General features: G+C 51.5%; 1 protein-coding gene across 1 annotated transcript in view; it reads left to right on the top strand.

The window, feature by feature from the left end:
- The window catches only part of LMX1A (LIM homeobox transcription factor 1 alpha), a 44,749-nt gene that overhangs the window by 19,769 nt on the left and 8,034 nt on the right, over window positions 1–16,946 (top strand). The window contains exon 4 of the mRNA XM_017729567.1: window positions 16,869–16,946. Coding sequence (XP_017585056.1) covers window positions 16,869–16,946 — 78 coding nt within the window. The remainder of the gene's footprint in view (window positions 1–16,868) is intronic.

The raw sequence follows: 16,946 nt of genomic DNA, 5'->3' as shown, positions 1-16,946 counted from the left end.
CAAAGCCAAGATTGCAGAGGCAAACGCCCCGTGGCCAGATTGCAGGGTCTTGCTTAACCCAGTGCTGCTGGGCTTCTCCCCACAGTTTTCCTGTGAGGTCCCAGCTTCACCTTTTCACCAGTGAGAAACTCCGTAGGGCAGCACGACTGGCCCTGGGGGACTGGGTTTTCTTTTGGAGGCAGGTTTAATCAGCCTTATAGATTCTTTCTGTGATACGAAGTTAGAGGTGGGAATTACCTTGTGATGGTCACAAGCCTGTTTTGAAAGCAGTCCCTTCCTTTCTCCCTCTCAGGAGGTGATTCGGAGGGGCTTTTCCATGCTGGCAACACACAGGTCACTCTTGACATTCACTACCCTGGGAGACATCAGCTCACAAGGTGTTCAACAGGTGACATCATCAGGCTTCAGCGGTAACACTGTGGAAATAAGCAGGGAGAATCTGTCAGCAGTTGGTTCCCTACCAGAGGGCTCTGTGTTACTTTGATTTGGACTCTGTGCTCAGATGGTTTTCCTCCTGGTACATTCCTTCCCCACAGGCTTTCACAGGGACTGAGTCTGGCTTTGGCTTTCTGCCTGCACATACACAGCCTTGTGGCCTGAGGTGGTGATGTCACTGCTGTGTTTCAGCTTTGTGCGAATCCTTTCCCACCTCTGCATCCCACAGAGGACTTACAGGCATAGAGGAGTCACCTGAGGAGGGGAGATGCTGTAGAAATCAAGGCATGGTTGCCTGGTGTGCCGTATCCATCACTGTGTCCCAACACCCAGTGAGTCACATCTTTGCTTGGTTGTAGAGGCAGAGAGTGCCAGGTGTGGATTGTTTTCTGGGAATAGGCACAGAGAAATACAACATCCATGTTTGCAAGGCAGTGGAGACATCTCTGGCGGAGGAAGTGTGGAGGTGCTTGGCATGCAGCTTGTAGAGGGGCTGGGGTGAGTTTTAGGGGCTTGGGGTCCCCTTTGCGTTTCCCCTGCCTGCCGTGGCAGTCAGCAGGGCTGTGCAGGCAGGACATGGGAAGGGAAGGAGAAGAGGATAACGCCCCAGCCGCAGGCCCTGGCCATTTCTGGATGAGTAGGTCATCTGGGTGTGGGAGGGGAGCTGGTGTCCAAGCCAGCCCAGAGAGGCTGGGATTGGGTGTATGTGTGATTTGGGGGAAAGTGAGAAGGGATTTCTTAGGCGAGAGGAATGCAAGTTTCCTCCTTCACATATGTCTCCTGTTCTTCCAGTTTGCAACAAAAGTCATCAAATTGCCCAAGACCTGGCAGCAAAGGACAGCCCGAGAACAGCCCACAAATCACGGGAAAGCTTCTCCCCTCCTCCCTGCCTGCCTCCAAATACTCAAGTATCAGGAACCACTTCAGTTCCCCTTTGGGCAATAAAACTCTTGCCCCTTCCCGGTGCAGGGCAGCTGCACATCCCAGAGCTCCTGTATGCTGGAGCACTGGTCCTGGTGGGTTACAATTTGGGGTTTGCTTTGAAACTTTTAAACAAAAAGCGCTCCAGGGAAAGGCTGGAGTGCTCAGACATCTGGGGTGACCACAGCTGTTTGGAGGAGACACTGTGACGTGGCTGGTGTGACTTTCATTGTCCCAGGTGGTGGAGACAAGTGACAGTGACTCAGGTCTTGCTTGGTCTGTCTGGCTTATCAGGCACTGGGAGAGGAGACAGGGAGTCCCAAGGATGCCCCTCTGGGGAGCACCAGGGTTTGGGGGTGTAGGGTCCAGCTGAGAGGCGAAGGAGCAGATGTCTCAGGATGAAGGGTGCCCAGCCCTTTCCTGCAATCCTGCTGGCTGCTGGTTTTTGTTTGGCAGAAGAAGCTGTTGGTGCGGCAGAGCTGCAAAGATCGGGCAAGCTTGTCTGAGCCCTCCTCTTCACCCTCTGCATCTTGGGGATGGGCAAAGTCCCTCCTGCAATGGGAATGGAGAGATAAGGATTGCTGCTGGAGGGGTGGTTTTTCTCTGTCACTCCTGGGGCTCCCGGAGCAGTGTGAGAGAGGCTGCCACTCCACCATCCTTCCCAATATGAGTGCTTGCATCCTGCCTGGTTTTGCATGCACATGGTTTGTGCCAGGAGGTGCAGGTCCATGAGGATCACTGTAAGAAAGGCACTCTGGTTACCTCATTTTGGTTGTTTGAGTAATTATAGGATTTTCTTACAAGAAAACAGTTCTATCCATTTTACTATGCAGTGTAGACTGGCAGTGATACCAGGACTGGAATCACCAAGGTGCCCCACCCTCATATCCCATAGGACAGTCAGGGGGCAGTTTTCACCAGGTGGTCTGGGGGCTTGTGTGATGGAGGAGACAAGGGAGGCTTCAGCATGACGGAGGACAGAGGCATCTGGCACATCATGCTGGTCGAGTCAGGGTGTGCAGTGAGCGCTGGTGGCGCAGTGAGGCTCTGCAGAGGAGGAGGGGAATTGCTTCTACGTAATTCCTTCTAAGCTGGAGTGTGGGGGTCTCCTTTAGTAGCATGAACACAGCCATTAGCTCTGCACGCCAACTTCTGTCCCCCTGCCTTGCACACCCGGGGAGAAGGTGATGGCTCTGCCACCTCTCACCTTCCCATGTGTGGCCAATCCACCTGGGAGCCAGGTTGGAGCTGCAGCTCGGAGAGGAGGTGTTTGTGCAATGGGGCTTCCTGAGCCTAGGTGAGGGGAAACAGCTCCAGGTGAAGTCAAGTTTCATTTAGTGGTTCTGCTTGGGATATTATTTTTTCCTACAAGAAAAGTCCACCCCACTAGGATGCCCTGCCAGCATGAGGTGCTGGTCCTTCTCCCACTGGCTGGTGAAGCCATGCAGGCTGCCCTGCTCCAGCCCCAGGACCTGGCTCGCAGGGAAGCCAGGGCCTGCCTTCCCTCCTGGGCCCGACATGCTGCTCCCACACTGAGCCTCTTTCTGCTTGCCTGCTCCTGCCTTCCTCCTCCTCCCTCAGCATCTGCTCCGGATGTTTTTTCCCTGAACTGCAGAAGCTGCATTTTTCCAAGCTGAATTTCCTTTGTTTTTTTTTTTTATCTCTCCAGGGTCCCCTTCAGATTGCTTTGCTCCCTTCCATCCTCTCCAGTTTATTATCTTCTATGAATGTTATTAACATGCTAATTAGTCCCTAATTGCAATTGCTAATGAAGATGTCAGATAGGGCTGATGCTAACTCTCATCCTTCATAGTACTAACCCTGATCCTTCACTGTTTTTCTCTGAATCCCGCATATTCCTCTGTACCTCTCTCATCATCTTGGCTGCGTTACTCGGTTTGGTTTCACAGAGGGATGCTCATGTGTGTGAGTGAGATTGCTCCCCTAGGAAAGACTTGCTGAGACCCAGCATAGAGTGCTTTATAAACCCCTCAGGGCCAGCCTGGTGATGGGTGCAGCTCTGAGAGACGCTTTCTAGCTGGTCCCAAGGTTTTGTCTCAAAGGCAGGGTCATGACTGGCTCTCCATGGCAGCCCCCTTGAGAGGCAGAAGGGAAAGGATTTTGGAAAGTTGAAGAGTGGCATTTGCCATCCCGCCTATACACTCAACCCTCTGGCTGCTTGGGCACTGTGCAAAGGTCTTCCATGCCCATAAATAGGCAGAGAGGTAGGCAAAGAGATGGGGAGATGGGATGAGGACAGGCGGGGAGCCAGCCCGGGCCAGCATCTGGAGCTCTCATTGCCTTCATGCGCACAAGAGGTGCAGTTTGTTCCGGCCACGCTGTTCTCAGCAGGCCAGGTTTGCCCCCGCAGAGCCTATTTTTGAACACAAAACTCCCTGATTACCTCTTGGAGGTGCTGCAGAGAGCTGGGCCTGCCTTGTGGTGAGGGGTCCTGGCTCTGCTGTGGGACATGGAGCCACGTGCTCTGAATAGCTCTGTGCAGACGTGGCCTATGGAGATGAAATGTGGCTCTTGACCGATTGCGAATAAATCAGGGTCAGGAGCTTGAATGCTGGCCAAGAAACCCAAAGGGATAAAATATAGCCTCTCTACAGACTGTTAGCAAACAGCACGTGGGCTGAGATCTGCTAGATAAATTTATGCACTGTGAATTGTTCACCCAGCTGTAGTGGAGGGATGGATGGACCCACAGAGAACTAATAACCATATGTGGTGGACATGCCTTCGGTGCTGACCTTTAGAGGGTTCAGCAAGGCTGGGAGGTGGCACGGTGACGTCTTCTTAGGGATGCCACCGGGAGGGAATGGGGCCCATGTGTTGCTTGACGCGAGGGAGGGGGATTCAGGCTGCCTCTGCCCTGTACATCCAGGAGACAGGCTGGTAAAACAAATTACTGCTTCTGACCTTGGTTTTCCCATCATGTCATTTGACGTGGATTGAGGATAAATACCAGGCTTTTTGCCTTTGCTTGGTTGTTTCCAAGCTCGTGGGACTTGCCAGCCTGAGAGCTGCCATTCCTGGTGCAGCCCAGGGAGATCAGTTTAAAATGGGAGGTGGTTTTAGGGAACAAGTGAAAAGGTGGGATTCTCGCCCAATTCCAGGCTGTGGGCACAGGATCTCCAGCACCCACTGTCATGTATTTCAGGTGAAATGCTGGGAGCTGGCAGCACTGCCCTGCCCTTGGGGGCTGCTTCCTCTCACTCGCCCCTAGTTCCTTGTAGCCACAAAGGGGAACATTCACTTCACATTGGGATGAAACATCCTGGTGGCAGAACCAGCTCCAGGCAGGCTGACTTAATGAGACTTTGGTCTCAATTCAGCTGCTTTAAGCCAGAGAGATGGGCGTGAGCCCAAAACACAGAGCCGAACAGCCTCATACTTGTCCAAGCTGCAGAGGAGCATGAGTGGTTTGTGGCTGGTCCCTCCTTTCTCTGACCAGGCATCTGCTTCCTGCCCTCTGCCCCAGGACGCTGGATGTGTGCATGCTGTCATCAGATGGGACTGGTTCATATGTGTACGTCAGCGTCTTATATATCCACAGCTCTGTCCTGGCCTTCGCCCAGCTTGCAGGGATGACCTGACCCCCTGTGGGTACCAGGCCCTGTGCCCTGGCCTGGTTATGGGAGGGCCACTGCTCTGTGTTCTTGTCTCATTTTACCCCAGCACTGCAGGGGGGAGCTTGAACTCACCCAGCTGTGATTCAGAGAAATGCAGGAAAAAAAGTGTCCCCATTTTTTGGGGGAAAAAGCATTTCTCTCTGATGCTGGGCCAGTCCTGCACTCCAGGACTGGCTGGGAAATCTGCCTTCCCTGGGCTGCAGAGGATGTCAAGGGGGATGTGAACTTTACCTGCTTTCTGGGATTTGCAGCATTGTTTTGAGGGTGAGACCTGGGAAAAGAGACTTTTTCAAGGCTGGGCATCCCCGGCAGCCTGGGAATCCTCGCTGGGATGGACCAGTGGCTGGCTGTGTCCAGCATCTCTCCTGCAGTGCTGCAGCAGGGTAATCCCCTCTCTGACCCTGGCAGGCTGCAGACACGCTGGCTAATCCATGGCCTGCCTCCATAGCTAATCTGTCAGCTCCCCCTTGCCACACCCCCTGCACCCCCTGTGCCTTTGCCTTGGGCTGTGACTTTTGACACAGGCAGGACACATTTAACAGTGTGCTCTGAACGCTTTGCAAGTGGCCACTGGTGGGTTGTGAGCCATGGGGCTGTGTCACAGCTCCTGCTGGAGTGACACCAGGGTTGGCATCGCCATCCCAGCCAGTGCCAGGGACCCCTGTCCCAGTGGCAGCTGGCAGAAGATGAGAGTCACTAAAGGCTGGTGGCTCTGTGCGTGAGGGTGAAGGATCCCCACTGTGCCTCACACCGCCGTGCAATTCAGTCATCTCATTTGTTTAGACTTCATCAGAGCAAAACACAGCAAGTTTTTAACGCTGACTGTTCTAACCACCAAGGTGTCTTTCCTTTCTCCCTGTGGCAGTTGTGGATTTTTACAAAACCTTTGAAGGAAGCCACAGATAAAACCCAGAGCACTGAAATCAGTGTGACAAAGTGTGACAATGTGCTTGTGTTGGATGTGCCTGTTGCTTTTGGTGAGGCAGCTCAGAAAAGCCCAGCACTGCACAGGCATACCCTACAGGCATTGTGAGGGAAAATCTTAATTTTTAATTTTTTTATTTAAAGGATGTGATTCAACAAGAACCTGTTAGCATGCTCAGTTGGTCAGATCTAACCTCCTGCCTGGACACATTTCTGGTTGCTGTGGGTGGAATTTGTGACATTGCCACTCTGTGGACTCCCATCCCACTGGCACATCCACTTGCTGGGAGAGCCTTCTCCCAAATGAAGGCGTTGGGATATCTTCTGCGAGGGGTTCGCAGCTAATTGGTACAATCAATATTTGTTTTGCAAATGCAATTGGAGGGAAAGAAGAATTGAGAGCTCCAGAAATTCAATTGACCTGTAAAAACAGATACGGTGTAAAGGGAATCCTTCCCCTGCCAAGCAAATATTTAGAAAGGAGAAGCAATAAAATGAATAAGCAACAAAGTAATATCCTGCCTCCACGGCTGCCGGAGGCTGCTGGGAAGGGCTGCTGCCCCCGATGTGGCGATAACCCTGAGCAGACGAGTGGCAGGAACCTGTTTCCTAGAGAAAGCATGTTTGTTTTTGCCATCTAATTCATCAAAAGCTCGTCCTGCTGCCTTGACAGCACTGGGACCTGTCTCAGGTAGCCTGGCAAGCTGGGTGCTGTCCCTGTATCCCTGCAACCATGACTGTGCCATAAACCCAGTGGTGGCACAGGGGACAGGGGTGTCCTTGTACCCTTGTCCCCTCTTGTAGGGGTCTCTGCGCTCTGCCACATCCCTGCTCAGCCTTCTCTGGTGCCTCGGTGATGAGAACACACTGGGGAGGGTTGTGGGTGCTGTGGGGTGTGAGAGGTGCATGGGAAAGAGCATCAATAGTTCCTGCCTGGAAGGACATTCCAGTGTGTCAGTGCTCAGCCTCAGCACTCCTTGGTGTGAAAATCAAAATGGTTAAGGGGAAAAAAAAGAAAATAAATGTTTTTAGATCAAAAAGCTCCAGAAAAACGTTTTGGGTAGAGAGTGGTGAGATGGCATCCAGCCAGGGCTTTGGCTGGATGGAGCAAAGCACCAGAGTCCCTCTTTGCCAGATGGCTCAGCATCCCTGGGCACAGCCCTTCAGTACCCATGTGACTTGAACTTAGGCTCATGGCTGAATTTAAAAGTCTCTGTGGAAAGCTAAGATTTTTCAGAAAAAAACCCCTAATGTGCACGTATATTTGTGCATGTGTATATATACACACACATATATATGCATAAAATAGAGCAAATAGAGCAAAAGAAAATAATTTTATGGGGAAGCTCTTAACCAGCTCCAGTGCTGAGCATCTTTAGGCCCCTTTGGAGCCTTTTGAGCATCTTCCCCCTGTGATGGATATTGACCCCTCTGGTTGGTGTCAGGATCTGAGACTTACTGTCATTTACTGGCATCAGTTAGAGCCTTTTCTGGGGGCTACTGGAGTCACCTTGAAATGCATTCACTACACAGAAATCAAAAAGAGGTTTGGATTTGCACTGGTGTATTACTGAGTTTTCAAGAGAACATTGCCTAAAAATGTGAACTTCCTCAGACTGAAGAGGAAAAAGCTGTAGAGAAGCTAAAGCAAATTTTGAACTCTTAATAATCAAATTTTTCTGAGATTTTATCCCTGTTTATTTTAAGTCTGAGCCCCTCTAGGATGCTCAGTACCTCCCAGAAGCTGATGCTCAGGCCCACAAAAGGCAGAGCTCTGGTTTTCCACACGTGAGATGTCATTTGGGAGCAGGTCTCTTGCAGGGATCACAGAGGATGAGCTGCTGCCCATGGCTGGACTGGCTGTGCCTCTGCATCCCTAGACCACCGATGGCATGAAACGCCCCCCGTGTGCCATCATCTGTTATCTCATCCCTGTCTCAAGTGCCACAGGGCTGTAAAACACACCCCAAACATTTGTTTCTCCCGAAACCCCATCCTGAGAGCACACACTAGGAGAGACCAGCAACATGAGCTCAGCAGATCGGGGTGGGGGGGAAAGATGGCTTAAATTTAATGTCTTTTTAGATGAGTATTTCCATTCATTCCAGAGCATATTCCTCTGGCATTTCCAGCACGCTTGTTTAGCCGAGTAGTTAACAAACTTCATGGAAACACATGTTATAGTGCTCTCTAGTGCACGGAGCTATGTATGAAGGATGCCTCTTCTGAGATATCTTGATGTGAGCACAGCTTTTGCTCCAGAGCAGCCCATTAGCCACAACAGCTGCTTCCCATTGTGGAAATGCTGTTGAGGAAAAAAAAATCCTCAACCCCATCCCAACAACTTGACAACACACGCAGATGATATTTATGCAAAACCTGCATGAGGGTGAGCTGGGGCATAGGGAAATAAAAGATAAGGCAAGAAATAACCCAGGCGGGAGAGCGCTATCTCCCTGCTGGCAGCGCCCGGTGCGCTCCCGCCGATCTCTGTTTGCCGAGCTGCTCCGAAGCAGCTGGTCCCTGTGTCCAACTGAGTTTACTCTGTTTAGCTTTTATACAGCCGAGCGATTTTTACAGCCACCGGAGCGCCGGGAAGCTCCGCAGGATATTGGCCGCCTCCTAATGAGAATTTGCCGCGTTGGCACGTCGGCACAAACACCCCGTGAATTTTAAACGCCTGGGAAAAGGCAGCTCCTGCAGCCCCATCCCTGGATGCTCCAAGAGTCCTTGGGGAAACATGGGGTTTCTGCTTAATAAAGGAAAAGGCAAGCCTTGGTTGTAGCCTAGGAGACTCGAGAGCAGCTGGGAGCCTGGGGCATGGCTGGACCCAGTGCACCCACCCTGGCCTCAGTGGTGATGCTGCAGGAAAGCCTCACGAGGCCAGGGGAGCCCGCGCTGCCCTGGGCAGTCAGGGATTTGGGTGGTCCTAAAGGTGAGGTTGGACTTGTGGGTCCAGGCAGGTGTTGAACTCAGTCCCCTGGATTTGCCTGATCCCTTTTTGAACCTGTTGGTGCAAGGTGGAGGTGAATTTATGGCATCACAAGGGAGTTGGGGCTGGAAAGGACTGGAAATCTTCCCAGTCCTTCTTCTGCTTGGAGCAGGGCTGACTTGGATGCTGGATGCAGTTGTTCAGGGCTGGAACCAGTAAAGTATTGGCCGTGCCCAAGGAATGAGATTTCTCTCTTCGGTCTGAATGCTCTGTTGTTCCTTTCCTTTGTTTTTTCTTGTAACTTGCCTTTTGAAAATCTGAATGGAAAATAGAAAGGTTTAATTTTGGTTTGTGTCTATATTAATTTTCCATCACAGGAGGTTTAAAAAAAATCAGAAACAAATATAATGACTTGCAAGAGGGAGTACATTAATCTGGACCAGAATGAAAATAGCTCCTTCCCCCACAGTGGTACAGCACGTCAAAAAAACAGCGTGTATGTAAAATCCCCAAGGGGGTAGGAAAGCCAGCCTGCAGGAGGTTTTAGCCAGGATATCTTCTTCTTGGAAAACAAACAAAAAAAGAGTAGTTTTCAAGATCTTCACATTTTTATCCACAAAATGAATGACATAAACAGCATTTCCTTCTCTCCTGGTTATTCCTGTCCCGCTCACAAAGCCAGCCAAATCGGGGTGGTGGCAGCAGCGATGGCACATCCTCTTGCTCCTGGTGACTTTGCTTTTCCATCATTTGCCTCTCCATTAATCTCAGTACAAACAAAGGCTCTGAAGAGACAAGCTGAAAAGCTCCTGGGGGTACGTTTAAATCAGTCCTTTCTAATAATGTCTGTCGACCTCTCTGTGGAAGCACTGCTCCCCAAGGAAAGGACACGGAGCTGCGGCAGCGTGCTGAAATATGGTGGGGTGTAATTAATTCTGACCTCTGGCTCCCGCTCACTCACTCTCAATATTAAATTTGACTAGTGATATTGTGGTTTTTCAATTATCCTTGTTTTCTTGGGGGCATGGGGGGGATGAGGGGGGTCGCTGCTCAAAATTCAGCTTGGTGGGAGATGCATTGCTTGGATGCAGAGCTGCTGGGCTGTATGCCGGATGGGATTGATCCTTGCGTTGGCTTCACGGGGATGGCATTGGGGAATGGACATGGTGTTGTGTGTGTGCCTCTTCCCCTCCTACCTGTGTCCCTCCTGCCTCTAAAACCTGGTGCTTCATTAAGGCTGGGATGGGACCAACTCCCTCTCTGATGTTACACACTGTTATTGAGGGTGGGGGGACACAAAAAGAATGGCCTTTAGGGAAATGGGGAGAAAAATCAGCATTTTGGTCTTGTCCTTCTGGCCTTGCCCAGGAGATTGCTTTCTGGCCACTCCTGAAATCAGCAGAGGATTTTTATCAGGCTCCTGGAGGGGACACAGAGCCATCAGCTGCTATAGGACTTTGTTGGTGAAAGTCTTATTAGTGTGTCCTTGGTCAGAAATGGAGCAACTCAGAGCAGCCTTGGAAGAGGTGCACTTGCTTGACCTTTTACTTGGACACAGGGAAGGCTTGAGGGTTGCTGGTGTGTTTTGGCAGCGGCTGCTCACTGGGAAGGCTTCGTTTGTCTGTTTACTTAACCCCATCATTGTAGCAGTGCCCCTGAGTGTCACACCATGGTCTCTGGAGGGTCTGGGAGGTGTTATGTGACCACTTTTGGACCCCATCCAGGAGTCAGGGGCAAAGGTGCTCTTTCCTGGGAAAGCTCGGATGGTTCCCATGTAGCAGAAGGAGGGTTGAACAGCCCAGCATCAACTCCCTCTCCTCTGCTGCCCCCCTTTCCTCTCTGCCACCACCTCCCCAGTGTGTCCCTCATCACTGGTGTCCTCTGCTATGGGACCAGGCCCCAGGGGGGAACATGGAACCTACTCAGGTACTTGCATCAGAGCAGGAGCTCCTTCAAGGATGCTCTGGCAGAACACCTGTGCACGGACCCTGTAACTTAACCTCTTCAAAGCCTCTGAGTCCCTGAATGGGGCTGTCCCCTCCTCCACACCTCAGCTATCCCCAGTACTGGCTCTGCCTTTGAGAGCAAGCTGTGCTTTTCGGCATCCTCCGCCATGATGGGCTCTCTGAGGAGGTGTGCAAGGCTCGGATGCATGGCACAGTGGGATGCTGGATGGGGTAGAACCACTGGCTTAGAACCCTGAGAGAGCTGGGTTGGGGGAAGAAAGGTGAAAAATAGGGCTCTCAGGCTTCACCTCCTTTCCTTGCTCTCCTGGCCTCTTGGAGCATACAGCCACCAGCCAAGTGCTCAAGGGTGAAACTGCAGGAGGCCAAATCTTGGCTCTTTGCACTCCATGTTCCCTCTTGGCAGCAGCATCTCAGCTGGATCCTGGGGAGAACTTGCACCCCAGGGCCATGGAGACGAGCTCGCATCAGCCCCCAGGGTGAAATAAGCCCGTTTCAGCCCGGTTGCCATGTCCCCTCAAAGTGTCGTCAGCTGGGGGGGAGGGAGGAGAAGGGAAAATAAAGGAGGAAAAAAAAAGGAAAACGCCACTTCTGCAAAGCGAATGAATTCTCCAATAAACCTGAATCTGCTGAGAGTACATTTTACAAACATGCAGCGAAGTTGGCCGCTTTTGTTTGGGCGTTTGTTAAGCATTAACTAAAGAATGCCATGGTCCAGCCTGCTCGGTGTGAAACCTAATTCTCCCCCTTTCTGGAGCCATGGCATGGAGTGCTCAATTTTTTTCTCTCTGTAGGACTGCAGCCTTCTGGTACTCCAGCCAAAAAACACTCATATTTTAGCAAGCTTAGCCCCAGCCCCGTTGCCAGGCAGTAAAGCGAACACTTGTCCGCCTCAGGGGGGAGGGAGCCGGGAGACGGGGAAGGGTCAGGAGAAGAGCCCCGGGGAAAACATCCCTCCTCTGTCCCACTGGAGAGCTCTCTGGGAGTTTGGGGTGCACAGGGCGGGAAGTGAGGGTGGCTGTGGGTGTTTTCCTCCATCAGCTTGGGAGCCTGGAGACACAATGTGGGTTTGGAGGTGCCCAGGATCATTGGTGCTGAGTTGTGCTCTGAGTTGTGCTTCCCATCCCCAGCATGTGCCAGCCTGCTCTCCATACCACTGAGATGGACTCAACTCTTTCCAAGTTGCTCCCATGATCTCAGCACCTCTTCTGCCAGGGCCAGGGTTCTATGTGGTGCCCCATGGCTGCAGCTGGGGGATGCCCTCACTGTCACCAGGGTGCATTCATCCCCCTTCCTGCTTGGCTATGGTCCATGCCCTCTGCCTCATCCTTTGGCTCCACGAGAGCTGGAGTGGGGACAGGGTGACATGAGCCTGGCAGCAGCAGGGCAGTGGCTCATTCCCAAGCCGTGGGTGCCGGGTTGACAGCAACTGGCATTTTTCCACTGCCAGCCTCTCGAGGACCCAGTGCTGACGTACCCCCTTGCAGCGAGTGACAGTGACTGAGAAGATGACCAAGTGCCAAGACAACTCAATCCAGTGTCCTCACTCCCTGTGGCTCATTGCCGGCGCTCACTGCCAGCCTCCTCCCGTGCCCCTTGTGCCATCCGTGGCCACTGGCTCATCCCCGTGCCAGGGTCATGGCCCTGGTGGGATTCGTCATTTGGAGATGGCTGTGAGTGCCAGGCTGGAGCTCCCTGCACCTCCTGACGGGTTGGTCAGGATCTGCTCAGGCTCCAACTGGGCCACGATGAGAGCATGGGATGAGTTGGTCAGGTCTCTGCACAGGTGTATTGGACAACCCAGCATCCCTGTGGATGTGTCTGCTCCGGGCAGCCCTGGCAGGGCAGCTGCTTCCTAGGGACCAGTGCCAGTGTGGGGGCACTCAGGGGCTTCCCCTGCCCCTCTCACCACATCCCTGGTGCAGGCTGGCACAGGCAGGGAGGGAAGCATCCGCCCTCCCAGCAGAGCTGCCTCACCTTCCCCGCCGCCCGAACCAAAGCTCCTCGCGGCGATTGAGATTTGTCCGTCACAATTTAATATCGGTGTCCCTGCCCCGCCGCCCCTGCCCCAGGAGGCTCCGCGGGGCCGTGTTTGTATGCGGCGCACGCAGACAGACAGCAGCCGGGAAGCGCCTGTCAATCACGGCCCCTTTCAGCCTGTCACCTCCAAAGAAAGGCAGAAAGAGGGGGTGGTGGCTCCGGTGGGAAACCGGGGCTGCCCAGGCTGCACCCCGTCCACTGGGAAGGGACACGGCATGCAGCACCCCAGAGGTGGCTTTGGCCGTGTGTCAGCATTTCTAGGTTTCAGTGATGCTGCATTGATGGGAAAACCTGAGGAGAGGTCTGGGGTGCTTTCTTGGGAAGGAGGAATGGTGTGGAGAAGTGGGACTTCATCTTGGGGAATATGCCCAATGCCACCCGAAATGTTGCGCTTTTGGAAATGCCCGAATACTTTGCTTCAAGGTTTCCTTGAAAGCCACCTCCAGGCCCCTTTCTGCGTAAAAACTGCAGATTGTCAATTCAAACTTCAAAACTTCAAAAACTTCCAAAAACAAAGAGGCATATTAATCAATACAAGAAAAGGAATATTTGTACGATCAGACACAAAAAGCTATGTGTTGTGATAAAAATTGCTCACATCACTGTTTTTTTGTTCCAATTCCTCCTAAGTTGAGTGGATTGGTTTCATTTACAAAGAGTCACTGTCAATGCTCCAGTTAGGTGTTTACTGAGCTGCTGGTGGCAGCCTGGTTCTCCACCAAGCATCCCAGTGCTGAGCAGGACTCCCTGTCTGGTGCCCTGGCCAGCTTCCCACCTGGCTAAACAAACCCAGTGCTGCCAGTCAGGCAGCTTTGGAACCAAAGGTTATGGAAGGGAAAAAACCCTACTGAGAACTGAAGTATCCCTAGGATGGCATAAGTGAAGGTTGCTCCCGTTGCAGTTTAGGGGGTGGTAATTTGTCCTTGGTTTAAAGTTGAAGTCCCAGAGCCCATCCTTCTTCTCCTCTGGGCAGTCTCCTGTAGGGAAATGTAATCTCCGAGTCCCCTCCATGGGAGCAGGGAGGCACAAAGAGAGGGGAGAAAAGATGGCATTTGCTCTGTGGCCTGCTTGCAGCAGGAGAGAGCTGGGCATGGAGCTGAAGGTCCCAGAGATGGAGGAAAACCTCTCTGGATCCAGGCTGGTGTGTCTCACTCAGGCTAAGATGGTAAATTAATTGTTAAATCTGGTGCTGGAAGAAAATTTTCCTTCAGCCCCATCTCAGGCTGACCAGGGGAGTTCCACCTAGGTTATCTATGCCTATGTGGGATTATTCCCAAAGGGATGCATCCATGCATGGGGCTATCCATGTGTGGGGCTATCCATGCATGGGGTATCTGTATGAGGGGTTATCCATGCAAGCTGTTATTCCCCAGTGCCTGTAGAGTATCTGGTACAGTCTGGGTCTCAAGGGAGCTGGGACACCAGCAAGACCCTTTACTCCCTCTCCATTACTACCTGTGGGAGACTGTGTTTTTTCTGCCTGTGACCTTTTAGTGCCTGAGGTCTCCGTTTATTGTGTGTTTATAAGGAGCTCTTTATGGTTTCATACTGTGGAAGAGGTTTTATGGGGATTTCTCTGCAGCTCACATTGCCCAGGGATGGGGGAGGCCTGCACTGGGCAGAGAAGGACACCTGGACTGACCAGCATCCCTCAGTGGGAGCTGCTTTGAAAGTAAAGTCCTTTATTCAGCACCTAGGAATTTAAGTGTCTGATATCAGGCAGCCATTTACCTAAATCTCACACCTTCCTGCTGTGCAACACACTTTGGGCTTGGAAACATCCACTGCTGGGTTGGTGCTACTGTGCCTGGTTGGCAAAGGTTTGTGGCTCTCTAATAAGTGCCCTGGAAACAAATTTTGGGCACATTTATTCATGGAGATTAGATGGCAGTAATGTAATACCTTGTCAGTATTTTATTACTGAGAGCAGTTGGTAATCCCAACAGGTAAGGCTTAAACATCATTTAAACAGGATGAGAATATGTTGCCAGATGAATACAAATCGCCTCCACTTTGACATAAAAGAGACATAATTAAAGATGAAGTGACTACAGAAATATTAACGCAAGTCAGTGTGTGTTTGAGCTGGAACAAGAAAAAAATGACTCTTCAGAAGGGTTGCTTTCAAGGGAATACACATCCCTCTCTTGCCAGGGCAGTCATAGGGGTGTTGGAAATACATAGATCTTAGATACAGGCAGTTGTATGTAAACTTGGGAAATAAAGCTGAATGTAGAAAAAAAAAAGCTACTAATGGCAATATGTGGAATTATAAACTCCCTAACCTCTACCTTTTATTCGATGATTTTCCACTTTCTGTGGCGATGATCATGTTTTGTAAAAGCTTTATAATGCCCCTTTCCTACTTCTTTGGGAATGCCACCTTTTGCTGAGCCTTCCCAGGATTTGGCTGCCACGGGGAGCGTGCTGCACCAGACCCTCATGCTTGCCAACACTGTTTGGGGAAAACCTGGGAGGGAGCAGGCACTTTTTTAAATGATCCCCATTTTCTGATGGTTTTCCCACGAGGGTTTTGCATACATCTGGTCCTCTTCTTGGCAGAATGGCGCTGATTCAGCACATTTCCTATGTGGGTTTTTTGTAACAGCCAAAAAAAGAGATGGGATTGAAAGCCTGCTGGTGGCTGCAGGGCTGCCTGTCCCCTCCCAAGCCCCACAGCCCCCAGCATCCCCCAGGGATGACATGTGGGATGGAACCATGGAGGTGGGAGCTCTCTGGGGCCAGTGGAAGATTGAATGCAGCACTGCCTGTGCAGGTCCCCGGGGCATCCCCAGGCTGGGACTCAGGCAGTGCTCGGAGATAACCTCTGCAGGATGTGTGCTGACTTTTGACTTCCCTTTCTGGGCCAAGGTCACCAAGACAGGGGAATAATAATGTCCAGTTCCCACAGATATTTTGGACAAGACTGGGTAAACAGTGGGTTTTATTCTATATGATAACCAAGCCAAGAACTCAGATATCTGGGTGTGGCAAAGAGGTTCTGGTTTGATACCTTCAAATACTTCTGTTGGTCATCCCATTTACTGAAAATTTCTAGCCTAAGGTTAATTCCAGGTGCCTCCAAGTCCTCTCAAACCAGCACTGATGCTGCCACCTCTGCTCTTCTCACCGCAGTTTCCCCAGCTGTAAATCATTGATCATTCTCAGTAAGGACATTGAAAGCTGGAGAAAGAAAAGTTCTGTTTCAACCTGAAGTGTTATTGCTGTTGTTATTATTGGCTTTTAAGTCTAAAGCCAGTGTGTTGAAGCCTGGGAACGGTTTCATTAGGGATGCCTCAAACACTGTCACGTCAATGTCAAGGAAGAACCTGAGCTTTTCCTTTCCCTTTTGACATGTCAAGTCTTCAGTCTGGCACTGGCCTTAACCCCAAATTTGCTGTCTTGGAGATTTTTGTGATATATTAGACATTCCTGATGTGTTTGCAAGTGGGAATGGGGACAGAGGGATGAGGTGGTTTGCAGGTGAGTGAGAGTGGGAATGCTTTCTGCAGGTGCTTGTGGAGAGGCACGGATGAGCTCCCTGACCCGATTGCTGTCTCCAGCATCTTCTTGGGTCTAGGCATGAGCTGGAGGGAGGTGACATGCGGGGTTGGCTTGATAAAACTCATGTGGATGTGGTGGTGTCTTGTGTTGGTGGTACCTGGGCTGTTGGGTTTGGTACCTTTCTTTTTTCACCTGGAGCATCTGGATGTTGAGGTCTTCATCACTTGACCACATTCATGGTAAGCACCTGGTAAGCACCAAAACTGCTAAAGTTGACCCAAAGGCAGTGTTCCCCCATTGGCACCAGATGAGTGTGAAGCACTGAGAGCACATCCCCTGTCACTGTGGGGTGCCAGCACCGTTGTGCTCAGCCCCCCAGTGCAACCCACACATCAAGAGGGTGACACAGTGATGCTGTGTCAGTGCCCATCACCCCGCCATGGGTACACCATCCCTTGTCTCACAACCTGCAGGATGTCACAGCAGGCTGTCCTCTTGCTTGTCCCACAGGCTGTTCGCGGTGAAATGCGCGGGGTGCCTGGAGGCCATCACGCCCAGCGAGCTGGTGATGCGTGCCCAGAAGAGCGT

This window comes from Corvus brachyrhynchos, unplaced genomic scaffold (assembly GCF_000691975.1).
Source record: "Corvus brachyrhynchos isolate BGI_N302 unplaced genomic scaffold, ASM69197v1 scaffold101, whole genome shotgun sequence".
Taxonomy (NCBI): Eukaryota; Metazoa; Chordata; class Aves; order Passeriformes; family Corvidae; genus Corvus; species Corvus brachyrhynchos.
The sequence above is the reverse complement of the archived record's forward strand: the minus strand, read 5'-3'. Positions and strand labels throughout refer to the sequence as shown.